This window comes from Theobroma umbraticum, unplaced genomic scaffold (genome assembly GCF_002168275.2).
Source record: "Theobroma umbraticum cultivar Fairchild unplaced genomic scaffold, ASM216827v3 scaffold_67.0, whole genome shotgun sequence".
Taxonomy (NCBI): Eukaryota; Viridiplantae; Streptophyta; class Magnoliopsida; order Malvales; family Malvaceae; genus Theobroma; species Theobroma umbraticum.
This window is the reverse complement of record NW_018397262.1, coordinates 849549-863761: the sequence shown is the minus strand read 5'-3', so window position 1 is coordinate 863761 and position 14213 is coordinate 849549. Positions and strand designations below refer to the sequence as shown.

Here is a 14213-nt window from a genome sequence, read left to right as displayed (position 1 = left end):
TAGAACAATGCAGTAAACACTAAGACTAATTAATGAATTGTTGGAATCTTCAACTGATCAGTCAATCAAAAATTTCCAGACCTAGCTGGATAAGTTTGGGAACCTTCAGGTAGTTCATAATTTAGAATTTGCCACTAGGCTTTTTGAGCTAACCAAATTGTTTGGCTTGTATCAAATTATTTAAGATCATATTTTCTTTTTAATTGCATTAGGTCACAAACTCCCAAACCATAGTTTTCCTATATTTACTCTCAAATTGTTTTGTTGCTATAAACTATTCATCATATTCTCCTCTGCATCACCATCAAGTAATAAAGCCTTTTTCTCTTTCATTATAAACTATACTTCAATCTTTTTGTTTGGTTTCATTGGAGTCTAATTAGCTGATCTAATAGCTCTCCTGAGTTGGGTTTGGTATAGCCATTAAAGTACCTGCTTTTATCCGTATGCAAGGCACTTGAAGCAATCAATTGAAATTTAAATAAATTTTTATTATTTTACTATGTATAATTAAATTTTTATATTTTTATTTTAAATAAAATAAGTTTTTATGAATAACGATGGATTAATTGTTATTTGTCAAAATATTATTTATCATTTTATACTCACACGACGTTGTTGTAAAAAGTAAAAAATATCACATGATTGTGTTATCATTGCATATTAACACATTACATCAACATTAATTATGACATATATGTTAATATATTACATCAATGATACGTGATATAGAATAATAAAGATATTTTGACTAAATTAACCATTAGTCATAAAAGTTTTTTTTTTTAAAAAAAATGTTAGTCATAAGAATTTATTTAACTCAATATAAAAATATAAAAGACATATTTAGTTCAAAATAAAAATATAAAAATTTTATTTATCATAATAAAAAAATTTATTTAAATTTTTTTATATAATTAAAAATTTTAAGTATTATATCATGTTAAAACTACTAACCATACTAGATCTCAATTTTGTAGGGCAAACAGTCAGATATATACTTTGCACTTGCACAACCAAAGAAACTTCAATCTCTGTGTATTTCTGTATATATGAAAGGGTTGTAACTTGTAATCTTTATTCTTCATTGTTGTGTCCCAAGGTCTATTTATATGAAGATTATTACCTCAGAATGACATCATTTTACAGTGTGGTAACATGTTTAATTACGTGTTACAGCATCTCATGTGCAATAGACCAGAAAGTGCTAAGGATTAATGTTTCCAGTACTTTCCCTTGTCTTTTACCATATAACCAGTGAGAAAACAAAAGCCAATGGATATGGGATAATGGAATTGATTGTTTGGGCTATAAAGAAACCTTTTAGACAAACAATTATTCCTTTTACAGCAGAATACTGTGTATGGAGTTGGGGTAAAACTATAAGTGTAAACCTTTTAGACAAACAAGTATTCCTTTTACAGCAGAATACTATGTATGGACTTGGGGTAAAACTATAAGTGTTTCTGTCCATAATACAATAGAAGGTAAGCATCATGGTTGAGTTGGCACCATCAGTTGGTTAGTCACAAGTAGAAATTTAAGCTTCCCAAACCTAGAACCAGAAACCAACCATAGGTCCACTTAAACCCTTTAATTAATTAGTTAGGAATCTGGGTTTGTAACCTTTAGACTATGGGGTTTAATTGGTAGGTATTGTCAATTTTTGTTCCCTTCTTTTCCTTGGTTGGTTACCAGTTGAATCATGTCTCAGTCATATTAGCTCACTATTGGTTAATTACTACTAACTAGTCTATAACATGCATATTACAACATTTTAACCATTGAAATTTAAATTATATAAAATAATTAATCAAGTGACCATACTATCAATGTGTAACAATTAAGATCTTTTTGTCAATTCTTCATTAAAAGAGGGGGTTAAATTAGCCAGGAATGCATCCACCTAAGCTCCACATGTGTTATTATCAATAAGCATACCACATGTGTAACAATTCCACACGTTAGGAGAAGTTAAATTCGTATATCACAAATGCATTTTGCATAAATATTTATGATCAATTTTCACTATAATACCATTAATGAATTATGATTGAGTTTTATGTATTAATATTATTTTTGTACAATATTTAAATAAATTTTTAAACTTTTTAAGAAATTTCAAATGAACCCATATTATTTTATTATATTCAATCAAATCTTTATTTTTTTTATTTTAGATCAAATTTTTTTTTATAATTTATAATTGACTAATTGTTATTAGTCAAAATATCACTTTTCATTCAATACCATGTGACACTGACGTAACATGTCATAACAATGATAATGTAGCATGTTGATATGATATGAATGATAACATGATTATATGGTATTTTTCACATTACACGTCAATGTCATATCAGTACCATGTGTGCATAAAATAATAAATGATATTTTGATTAATGATAATTAGTCAACAGTTAATCATAAGTGCCTACTTTGCTCAAGATAAAGTTATAGAAGCTTGATTGAACATAAAATAATAAAAGTTTATTTGAATTTTATTCATAGACTTTTTTAAGTATCATGCCATATATATTCTAATTAGTATCTGCATATTTATAGATTTTGAATTTCAATTTTAATTTTCACAAAATTAAAAATTGAAAAAATTTCATCTAAGAAAGTTCACAAAATCTTGCCCTTAGAGAATGTAAAACTCTCTCTCCTATAACCCATTTTGGTTGGACAGGTTGTTGCCCTAAACAATTTAACCAATTGACTATAATTAGTTTGAGGTTTGCTAAAGCTATAAAGAACCTAACTCCAACCAAATAATATAATGTAAGTTTGATGTTGCAAATTAAAAAAATGGATGAGCTCAAGCAGACATTAATCAGCACCTAATAAATGTGCCTAGCTTTTTTTATTTTATTGTAGCCTCTTAATTCAATTGATTAATTCCCTCATAGAAGTAGGAAGAAATAAGAGCATCTGCATACCTGTATTTCTCTATTTGAAAACTATAATGGATGTAATAGCTTCCTCACTATATATAGATTAAAGCTTTTTATTACAACCTGGACTGGCTTTAAGCTTTTGTTTTTGTTATGGTAGTTGGGTTGTAAATATGTAACTAAAAATTGTATATATGATTCAAATTAGATCACTTTTTTCTTTGATATAATGTTTGCAAAAGTTTTTTAACTATTTAAGAAAATTTAAATAAGTTTTTATTATTTTGTTACGTTCAATCAAATTCTTATATTTTTATTTTAAATTAAATATACGTTTATCACTAATAGTTGATTAATTATCATTAATTAAAATATCACTTATCATTATATGTCCACATGAAGTTGACATGGCACTGATTCAACATTGATGTAAAAGGTGAAAAATTATCATATGGTTATGTTATCATTTATTATGACATTTAGCATGTCATAACAACATCATGTGACATAAAATGATAAATAATATTTTGACTAACCATATAAAAATATAAGAGTTTGATCAAAGCAATAAAAGAATAAATGTTTATTTAAATTTTTCTAAATAATTTAATGACACTTTTAAGTTACAAATGACCTTATCTTAATGGGCAAGAAGGAGGTTTACGAGCTTTAAGCTTCCAACTTCAAGTCTGATCGCGTGTAGATTTTTATCTAATTTTATATTAAATTTTTTCTATTATACACTAATTTGCTAATTAATTTATCCATATTTTGTTAATTTCTTATACGTGATGTAATATTTATAGAAGTTGGATTTGTTCTTATAATGTACTTCATAAAACCTCTAACGATCCTTTGCCATGAAATCTTGTTCTATGTTTTTCAAAAAAAAAACGTAACTTCATAAAAGGTCTAAGTAATTAACTATTTAATTCAAAGTTTAGGTATTTGTTAGGTTTTACTAACAAGAAACCTGAAAGAAATGAACACATATGGGAGAATTTAATTTGAAATGTTCAATTTAAATTTTTGAGTTTTAACATCTAAGTTCAAAAATTATTTTTGAAAATATCTATTAAATTATAATTAAAATCAAAAATCAAAATTGGCAAATTGATAAATTTACTAAATACGTCAAGTATATAATATAAACTAGCATAATCAATTGGAGTAAGTTTTAATACTTCATTCAAATGGGTAATTTAACTAAAAATTGTAACAAAAATTTCGTCACTCATCGACTACTTATTCAATTTTGTTTATGGTATTATTTTTAGTTATCTTGTATATATTATTGATCTATTCATTAAATTTTATTACTCTGGCAGAATTTATTTTTCCTCTAATTTTCTTTTTTTTTTTCTTTTAGAAGCAAGAATCACTTATTGATTAATGAAAGAAGTTAAAATTGCTCACAGAGCTAAACATAATCTAGCTAATTATCACCAACAAAGGGATTTATATATAAGCCATGAATTCATCAAAACAACACAAAAAGGTGAAATATATAAGAAACGGACAATAATGTGATAATGTGGCACATCATTCGATTTAGTGTCATATTAATACACTCAAATACCATGTCAGTATAGTTAACGGAAAAATTTTACCGTTGTTAATAATTGAACTAACATTGTCAACGTTGAAAAGTATTAGAACTTAAATTTTACAAATTATTATATAGATTAAATTGACCAGTGTGATAGAGTATAAGAACTAATTGTATAATTTATTTTACATAAAATGTAATGGATTAAATACCAAGCTTAGCACTGTTAAGGACATCAAGCGACTCAAATTAAAATAAATTAAAGAAGATTAAGGTCTTAGGTTTGGTCAAGGAGACCATTGATCAGTCTCTACTCAAATGAAGACCTAACCAAGTCAATTTGGGAAAAAAAATTCACACTTTTGTTTATCAGTTTAATCCATTATTTTTATTTATAGATTCTATGCATTTAATTAAAGAAATGTTCATCAATAATATCATTAAAGAAAGAACAAAACAATAGAATTTAGGGTTTGTATTTATCCCGAACAAAAACAATGCTACCATCAAGATCCTATTAACAATTTCATTAAGATTTTTGGGTAATTTATTCATTTCATTTAAATGAATTGAAAACCATCAAAGAGCTGAAATTATGTACGTAATATCACCATATAGTGTAAAAGGATAAAACGAACCCTACTCCTTAGGCAAGGGAATAATGTATCAACCAATAAGCCAAATGTTCTAATGCAATTCATATATATATATATATATATATATATATATATATATTGTTAAAATAAAGGCCAAAACAATTGAATTTTGTAATAATGATTGTATGTGTAGTCTTTTTTTTTCCCTTTCAAAAAATTAAGACAATGAAAGTGAAGCATAAGACGCTTATCTGAAATTAATCTAAAAAGATTATTAAAAACTAAAAAATGAAAATATTAAAAAAATTCGGTTAAATTGGTTAACTGTTCAGTCAGTAAAGAGATAAAAATCGATTGATTTACTTAAAATTCTAAGAAAAATCAGTGAAGTCGGATAATTCGATTTTTTGACTGCATAAATCAAATTAACCAAATGCTCGCCCCTACATGTAGTCCTGTCTATAAATCTCCAATTGCTAAAACAAAGGGATCTTTAATAGTACAAATGGGGTTCAAAATTTTTACCAATGTGTTTAAATTAAAAGAAAAAGGTAAATAGAGTAGACTCATAATTGAATTTTGTAATAAGGATTGTATATATATAGCTTTTTGTCCCTTTCAAAAAATTAATACAATGAAAGTGAAGCATAAGAGGTGTTTGACACAATCTCTTATTTATGAAGAAAAACCCTATAATTTTCCTAATTAAGATACTCATTTAATTCTTTAGTTTTCAATTCTATTGACAACCCACCTTTCACCATATGTGTTGAAAAGGACCTTGAAAAGCAGCTGCCTTAATTTATTTCCAAATATAAACTGAATTTCTTTCTTCAAATATTAAGGATGAAACACTAAGGATCTAACTTTAGTAATTAATAGGTTAATTTGAATGTCTCCAAGGAATATGGGTTTTAATAAAATAAAAAAAAAGGAGAAAACAATGTAGATTCAAATTTCCTTATTATGTATATCAAAAAAGGAAAACATATAAGGGAGTTTTGGAGACTTTGTTTATCAAAATCTTCTTATACGATTACATCAAATGGCTTCGATGAGCACTGTATTTATAGTACTAGATGGGATGAGAGAATTCAATGAGAATTTAGTGTTTTTGATTTTATATTTAAATTATTTTTAATAAATTAAAGATAAAATGCATGATGACTCATAGATGAATTTTAATTGATCAAACTTGAATCTTTGAATTTTGATTGGTCAAACTTTGAGTCTTTGAAATAAAAATAGTTTTGATTGAGCTAGATGAGATGAAAGAATTCAATGAGAAATTAGTATCTTTGATTTTATCTTTAAATTATTTTAATTTAATTAAAGATAAAAAGCATGATGAATTTTAATTTGTCAAACTTGAATCTTTAAATTTTGATTGGCCAAATTTGGATTTTATCTCTGAATTATCTTAATTTATTTGAAGATAAATTAGATGACTCGTAACTGAATTTTAATTGACAAAATCATATGTATTTAGCTTCAATTAATAAAATTAATTAATTATTTTGCAATTAGTTACATGGTTAACTTAAATGATGTCATCAAATTCGCATAACAGTACATAATTTGTCTTTGATAAATTCTTTAATTTACCAATTTCAAAAGACGTTTGACATCTTATAATTGGTTAAAATTTTCTTGTTCTACATTATAATGTTGAATAAAAAATACTAAGCAGTATATTTAAAAATAGTACTTGTCAAATAAGTTCTTATGAGTAATGATTAACTAATTGTTATTAGTCAAAAATACTACTTGTCATTATATATCATATGGTGTTAATGTGACATGTTGATATGTCATAATAAATGATAGCATGACATATTAATGCAGCTTAATGACATGATCATGTAACATTTGTCACCTGTTATGTCAGTACCATATAGATATAAAAATAACAAGTAGCATTTTGACTAATATCAATTAATCAACCATTAGTTATAAAAACCTATTTGATCTAAAATAAAAATATAAAGACAATAAAAGAACAATGATTTATTCTAATTTTTTAAAATAATTTAGAGATTTTTTCACACATTGTACCTAAATATTATATATAAATCAATCTTTACTTCAAAAAGTCATAATCTTTCTTATGAAATTTATAACAAGTTGAATCGAGTTAAAAAAAAGAAATGATTTAACAAAATAATCTTAATATAAATTGCAATAATATACTAAATATTTTTATCTAATTATAAATTTACCTTTAAATTCCAATTATGAACCCTGTTCCTAATCCTTTGGCAAGCAGAGTACCATGGGGATTTCCCATGGAGGACGAGGGGACAAAACATGGGTCACGTGCATCTGGTTAAAAGCCCTACTTTCTCTGCCTTGGGTTTCGTTTGTTGTTGTGCATGTGATGACTGAGAGGGTCCAGCCGGCCCCCAGGCTTTACTTGCGTGCCAGCTTCGGCCAATTTTGGGCTCTTTCTTCTTTCCATCACGCACCCAACAGTCCTGTCTGAATCTTGACAACGAAACGAAGTTGAAACTTGGAATCATGTCTCAACCCTTTTTTGTGAATGATTTACGTCAAAGTTGATTGGGATAAGAGTTTGAAAGGGTTAAAGAAGGCGTAAAGAAAGTTGTAGGAGGTTGCTTAGGTTCAATCACGTTAATGCCAAGCATGAGAATGTGGGAAAGGACATGACTTAGTGACGGAATTAGAATTTTAAGTTTAAAAGAGAAAAATGAAAAATTTAATATTTGAAGAAATAAAATTATAAAATTTAAAAATAAAGTAAAGAATAAAATATAAATTTTAAATTTTAGAAGGACGAGGTTACCTACTAGCCTCTCTCCCTTCGCCTCTAACATGGCAAATTTACGATAAGATGCAAGCTAGCAACAACACTAATTTCTTCATACACGAAATACTTATCTTTTGGAGGAAGGATCACTCTCATCAACTTAGTTCTTACTTCTCTCTCATTTAAAAGTATTATTCAATCATCATACTTGTTAATACCATAATATTCATTCAAGCAAAATAAGGTAATTACACGTTTAAATCACAACATGATTTATAAAATACATCATTTTCCGCTAATCTTTTTATGAAAACTGTTCTACCAAAATTTGAGCAATTAAGAAGGAATTTCTTGTGAAGGGGGAAGTGATGACAAAAAGAAGATTGCAAATCGAAATATTGAGGGACTTGGTATCACAAACTTGTCCCATAAAAGAATTGACTTTGATACCATACCGAGATGAATGCTCTTTGGTGTCGACTTCTTGTTGAGAAATATGGGAATGGGAATCTTAGGTAGCTATACCATTATCAGCAAAAAGAGAAGAAATGTCAAAGTATTTGGCGAAATATTTCCAACTTCTGAGGGGGTGGACAAACTTGTTGGAAGGTTGTCCATGGGTAGTGGACAATGGTCGAGGTATATTAATATACCTCTCAATGTTACGTTTCCTTGACTATTCTACTTGGTCTTGGAAAAGGAAGTAAAGGTGGCGGATTTTTATTGTAACCAGCTAGCCAACACCATAGCTAGCTCCTATATCCCTTGGAGAACATTATCCTTGTGAGTGAGACGGGCTTTATATGTTTTGGTGAAGCAATTTTCGAAAGCCCTTGAGTCTGTCTCAATCCCTTCAAACCAATAAGTATATGGTTTTTATCTCTTTGGAAACTTTCTATTTCCCCAGAAATGCAAGATTTTCCATGGCTTGTCATTTTAAATGGCATCCCCAGTAAAAGCCTTCTCAAAACTAGAGATGTGAATGTTGGTAGTGATGTTTGTTGTCAGCATAGCATCGTTAAGGAAAAATGTGAACACAGTGTTGTTACATGTCATTATAGTTGGCTTGTTTGGTGTTTTGTCTTGCAATGGTGGGGTATATCTTGGATTATCCCCCCATTCTGCTAAAGCTTTTATTAAGCCATGGTTTGACTCTTCATGTTGGAATGGCACTAAGAAGAGATGTCTTATAATGTGTAGTGCTACCCTGTGGTCAATAGAGTTGGCTAGAAATGAATCAATGTTTAATGGTAAAACATGAGACTAAAAAGAAACACTATTTCTTGCCAAAATGAGGGCCATGTTTTTAATTAGAGGTGGTGAAGTGCATGAGGCGATTGAGGAGGCTGTTTGAACCATGGCAATGTAAAGCTGCCCACACTCCTCAAGTAGCAAGGATGGGAGCTTCTTGGGTTCCACTCGGTAAAAATGAATTGAAGTTCAATGTGGATGGATTAACCAAAGGAAAATGGAGACCAGCTAGATGTGGTGCGGTGTTGAGGGACTCCCTAGGACATATTCATGGAGTTTTCATTAATCCTTTGGGAATCCATGACTCGACGCCATGCTTAGTTGACGAGAATTAAATTTGCTCTACAATGCTTTGCATCATCTTCATGGGTGGGAGCGGAAAAGCTGATCACTGAGTCTGATTCCAATGTAGCACTTTCATGGACTGCAGACCATAATTTATGGTCTTGGGACAAACAGATCATTCTTAATGAAATAGAGCTTGGTGGTGATGAAGGCTGGATATCAGCTTCAATGAGCTCGAGTGTTGATATTGCCCTCCCTTGGACGATTTCTGTGTGTGGCAGCTCTCCTCACTATGCTCCCAGAATAATGTTGATGTATGGAGAAGACTCTGCCCCTCCTGTTAACCTTTCTACTAATGGTATTTGTGTTGTGTTAGGCGTTGTCTATCAATTAGTGATTTTATTGCTTTAATCCTTAATGTTTTCATATGTCATAAGTGGCATCCAAGTGTTATACGTTTCATGATAGCTTCAATGCTATCCCAAGGCTGTATTTATAAGTGATTTATATACAAATAAGGTCACTTTGGACTCAGAAAAAAAAATTTCAGGGCCAACTGAGCCCCTCTAAGCTTCGACCTACTTGCCCAAACAACTTATAACATGCCCATCCGGAGCAAGAATCAGTCTAGAATATAAAACCCAATATCCGATTCCTCATCTTATGCCCAAATTGGGTGGAGAAAGCCCATCTAAAAGCTCCTGCAAGTGGCAAGACAACCATTAAGTCATAGCTAGTGAGGCTAGGCTTATATGAAGTGCTTTACTGATAGAATCATTGAGCTCGTGCTAATGAAGGGAGCACAGTAAAAACAATGCGGTTGCAAACCTTTGCATGCAAACTTTTACTATTGATTCTTCTTCAGTTACAGTTAGCTTTGATCCCAAGGTCCCCCTAGACACCCTGAACAAATCTTTCTTTCTAGCCATCCTTTTGTACGCCATGTTTGGAAAATTACAATTATAGGGCCAATAAGAATAACAAGAAACCTGTTTAAACTAACACAAAGCTTGGCTTCAACCTTTGATGCGCCTTAAGGCAAGATAAGCCAACAACCTGTACCCTACAAACATCAGAAGCAAGATGGCCACACTCAGTTCAGGGCTAATTTGCCCTGCAATATCTTGATCAATAAACTTGCAGCTAACGGTGTTACTTCTTCCATGGTGTGAGCAGCCCAACATGGACGAAATTTTCTTGCCTTCGCCGTATTGGACATTAATGAACAGCTTGTAGCTGTAATACGTTGTGGAAATATACTTGATCCACGCCATGCATGATGGCACCTTATGCACATAATATCCTCCTGTTAGAACAAATGCTAGCATGGTGACAGTAACTATGGTTGAAGCCTGTTTGGCATCCATGATCGCTGCGCCTAATGCAAGGCCAAGGCCCTGAGAGACAAGCACGTAGCCGAGAAGAACCAACAGTGTCAAAAGAAAGGCCACCAAATCGGGTTTCAAGCCAGCCATCCAGTATGTCACAATAAGGAAAACTGTGGGAAGAATAAGCTCCATGGGGAGGTCTCCGATTATCCGCGCCATGAAATAGGAAGATAGAGTGTACATACCAGAAGCACGCTCTTTCATGAAGATTGCACGCTCTTGGGGGAATGCAAATACTGCATTAAACGATGGCAACACTCCCCAAAAGATGGAAATGAAGAAGAGGAGACCTAGGCGGTCTTGAATGTCTCTATAATCCGAGTGCCACCACATTAAACCGGCTAATATTGCAGCAGTGATCACTTGGAAGACTCTGAGGCTGTTGAACGATTCATGCTTTCTTTCTTTCAGGCTTCTCTGAAACAGAATGCTGAATTGATGGAACCAAGTAGAGAGGTCAACTGTATTGCTTTGCCTGTGTTCTTTAGATGAATGGCTTCCTTTCAACCGTGTTGCTTTTGCTGAAACAGTGGTGATCTCCATGCAAGCAGCTTTTACTTTTGGGGCCAACAGCGTGTTGTAAGAAGCAATAAGAGTTTGCTTTACGTTCGGCCTCTCTCTCTCGCTTACACCATCAAGTTTACACACACCTGAAACATATATAGGAGAAAATTTAGCACATCAAGTCATTTCTCTGGCCCCTTTTTTATGAATTGAAGGCAGAAAGTTGAAGTTCTCAATCTAGGCTTCAGATCACAACTTATTACCCCCCAAATATATTGCAGCCAGTCTAAAGATTGCAATTACAGTTGTTAACAATATAACAAGTGATGAAGTTAACTACCCCCCAAATTCTTTGGACCTCGTCTTAGAGGAAGATTCCATGAACTGGTGCATAATGATTACTTATATACAAGCATGATTCTGAATTGAGTTTGCTTATATTTTTAGAAATCATTCAAAAGTAAAATGATAGTTTATATCATAAAGCAATGTAAGGCAACAGTAGTATTTCTTTAAACGCAAAATATCTGTCCCTCTGTTCCCAGTCCATAACCTTTGGACTATATAAAAATTTAATAGTAACCCTCTTGAGCATATACCCTAACGTGTAAGATATGGATGAACATGAGTTGAATCAAGCATATAAAATATTGTTCGAATCTATAATGAGCATAAAAAAGATTATATAAATCCAAGCATTTAGACAAAGCTGGTGGAGTGGGGTTTGATTTTCCTTTACAGCCAAAAAGTTAAAAAAGAGATAAGGAAGTCATGACATATACACGTATGAGATCTTGTTTTAAGAAATATCACCACCACTAGTTGGTTCAGCCAAACAAAGTTTGAAAACTGATGCTAATTGAGCATGATAGACCCCATTGATCAGTTAGCCACCAAGGAACAAATACGAATGAATTAGTAGGAAAGGCACCTCTCCCATTATGAAATTAATTAAAGGTTATTAGTTTATTGATGTAGGACTTAGTGACATTTACTGGCAAGAGAAATGAGTAGCAGCACGGCACAGGTAAACAAGATTAAAGCTGACCAGTGTTGGTGATAAGGTGGGAGTCCACTCAGGTCGGGTGCTACCACTATGGTTTGGGCCACCACTTACTACAACATTTGTTTTTCCCATTCTTGTGTAACATTTTCCTTTTCGTTTTTCAAATCCCCACTTTTTATAACTTTGGGTGTATTAGAAAAGATGCAAAAGAAGCCAAATACGTGTTGCTTCTTCCACATGTCCTAAGTTGGATTTTAAATGGAAAAGAAAGAAGAAAAGATGGTCATATCAATCTTAATAATAAGAATTGAGTTCAAGTTTTATCAAGTGTAAAGCTGGACAAGGGACAGCCTAGGGGAGACCAATATAGCAATTATTTGATAAGCTATACTGAGAATTATTGGCTAGAAATCAGTAGACCAGGTAGGGAATGACACCCAGAGTAGACCAGGACATGAGAAATATTCACCATGGAACAAACCCATGGGTTGTATCAGTCCGGTTTGCATAAAAAAACACCTAAATTAAATCTCTAATCCCTTAATTAGATTCTTCATGTTATTGATTTGCAACAGCTGGAACTATATCATCGATAATTTATAGCACCAAAACTATCCGACAGCAGATACATGCAAGGACGGTAGTGATGCGATGCACCACCTTCCAAGTGCTCTAGCTACAATACAAAGCTAGATGCTTTCTAACGCTATCAATGCCGTCATCAGTCATAAGCTTTCTCTCTTTCTCTATCATCTAATCCACCTTACCATCATGGTGTCCAAGAATATATGAATTGAAAAGTTGAGAAAGATTTCCTATATCAGCTCCATTTTTTAATACTCTAAATTCAATATAATATGTTCTTGTCTCACAAGAGACCCCAAAGATAGAAACCTGTCCGAGGAGAACTTCATCTACAGTTGTTGGCACATATAACACTATTTCTTTGTAGACTTTGTGGATTAGTGACGTACCCCCACCATTCATTTCTTTTAATCTTTTATGTTATGCAGAGCTATCCATGTGTAGGCATTAGTGGCTAAAATTCACCAACTACATGATTCACATGACCAATCTAACTTCCCATATAGGATATAAACATGTCTTGGGCCAGTTTGGTGACCTGCCTTTTCCTACCAGATGGCATTAACTCTAAGCATTAATATGTTGAAAATAAAGGTGTTTCTAAATCTATTTGCAGGTTTGTTGAGCTCGAAATCACTTTATCCAACTTACCTTAATGCATTATTATCTTATTTTAAAAGGGTTTTAAAATTTATTTTTTCGAACAGAATATATATGTTATTAAATCAAATATTCAAACGTGAAAACAGGTCAATTGTGGGATCTAAGCTTTCCGACAAGGTGAGGCTCCATATCCTGAACGGATATCATGAATTGTCACTGCATGCCTAAGTCTTCTCCCATTTTGCAAACAAGTCACACTCGATTGCCTAAGTAAAAACATTCATTGTTAAGGATGTGATCCCTTTGGATGGAAGGATGTGTGGAAGTAAGCAGAAGGGCCATACTCCTTATGAAGGACATGACTCTTAAAGGGTCCCACGACTCATGCTGTAATCTACTAACTAATAAACCCCTTTTACCAGTAATAATGCCATAAAGTCCAGGGGGACCCATGCTCCATTGGAAAATCCTTCTTGGGAAAATGGATGATGAGAAGCATAAAATTCTCAAGCGAACTAATTATTCATGCTACTTAGGATAATTCTATGTATGATGCCCTTAATGACATCGTATTTGTGGTGACACCAAATGCCACCTACTGATGTTGGAGAAACCCACTAAATTAATTCCTCGAAGAATATATGCATTTGACCTTTCTTTCCTCGATTATTTTTTCCTGCTAAATTGTCAAATCCAATGACTACATGAAGAGCTCCAGGTCCATATGCAGTGGCTCTATAGAGACATCTAAGCTGCAACATGCCTCATTGGATGGAGGCAGA

The 14213-nt window shown here is 31.9% G+C and overlaps 1 protein-coding gene across 1 annotated transcript in view; it reads right to left on the bottom strand.

The window, feature by feature from the left end:
- Nucleotides 1-9817: 9817 nt before the first annotated feature.
- Nucleotides 9818-14213, bottom strand: part of ABCG25 (ATP-binding cassette family G25) — a 9912-nt gene continuing 5516 nt past the window's right edge. The window contains exon 3 of the mRNA XM_021432673.2: nt 9818-11396. Coding sequence (XP_021288348.1) covers nt 10362-11396 — 1035 coding nt within the window. The 3' untranslated portion in view covers nt 9818-10361. The remainder of the gene's footprint in view (nt 11397-14213) is intronic.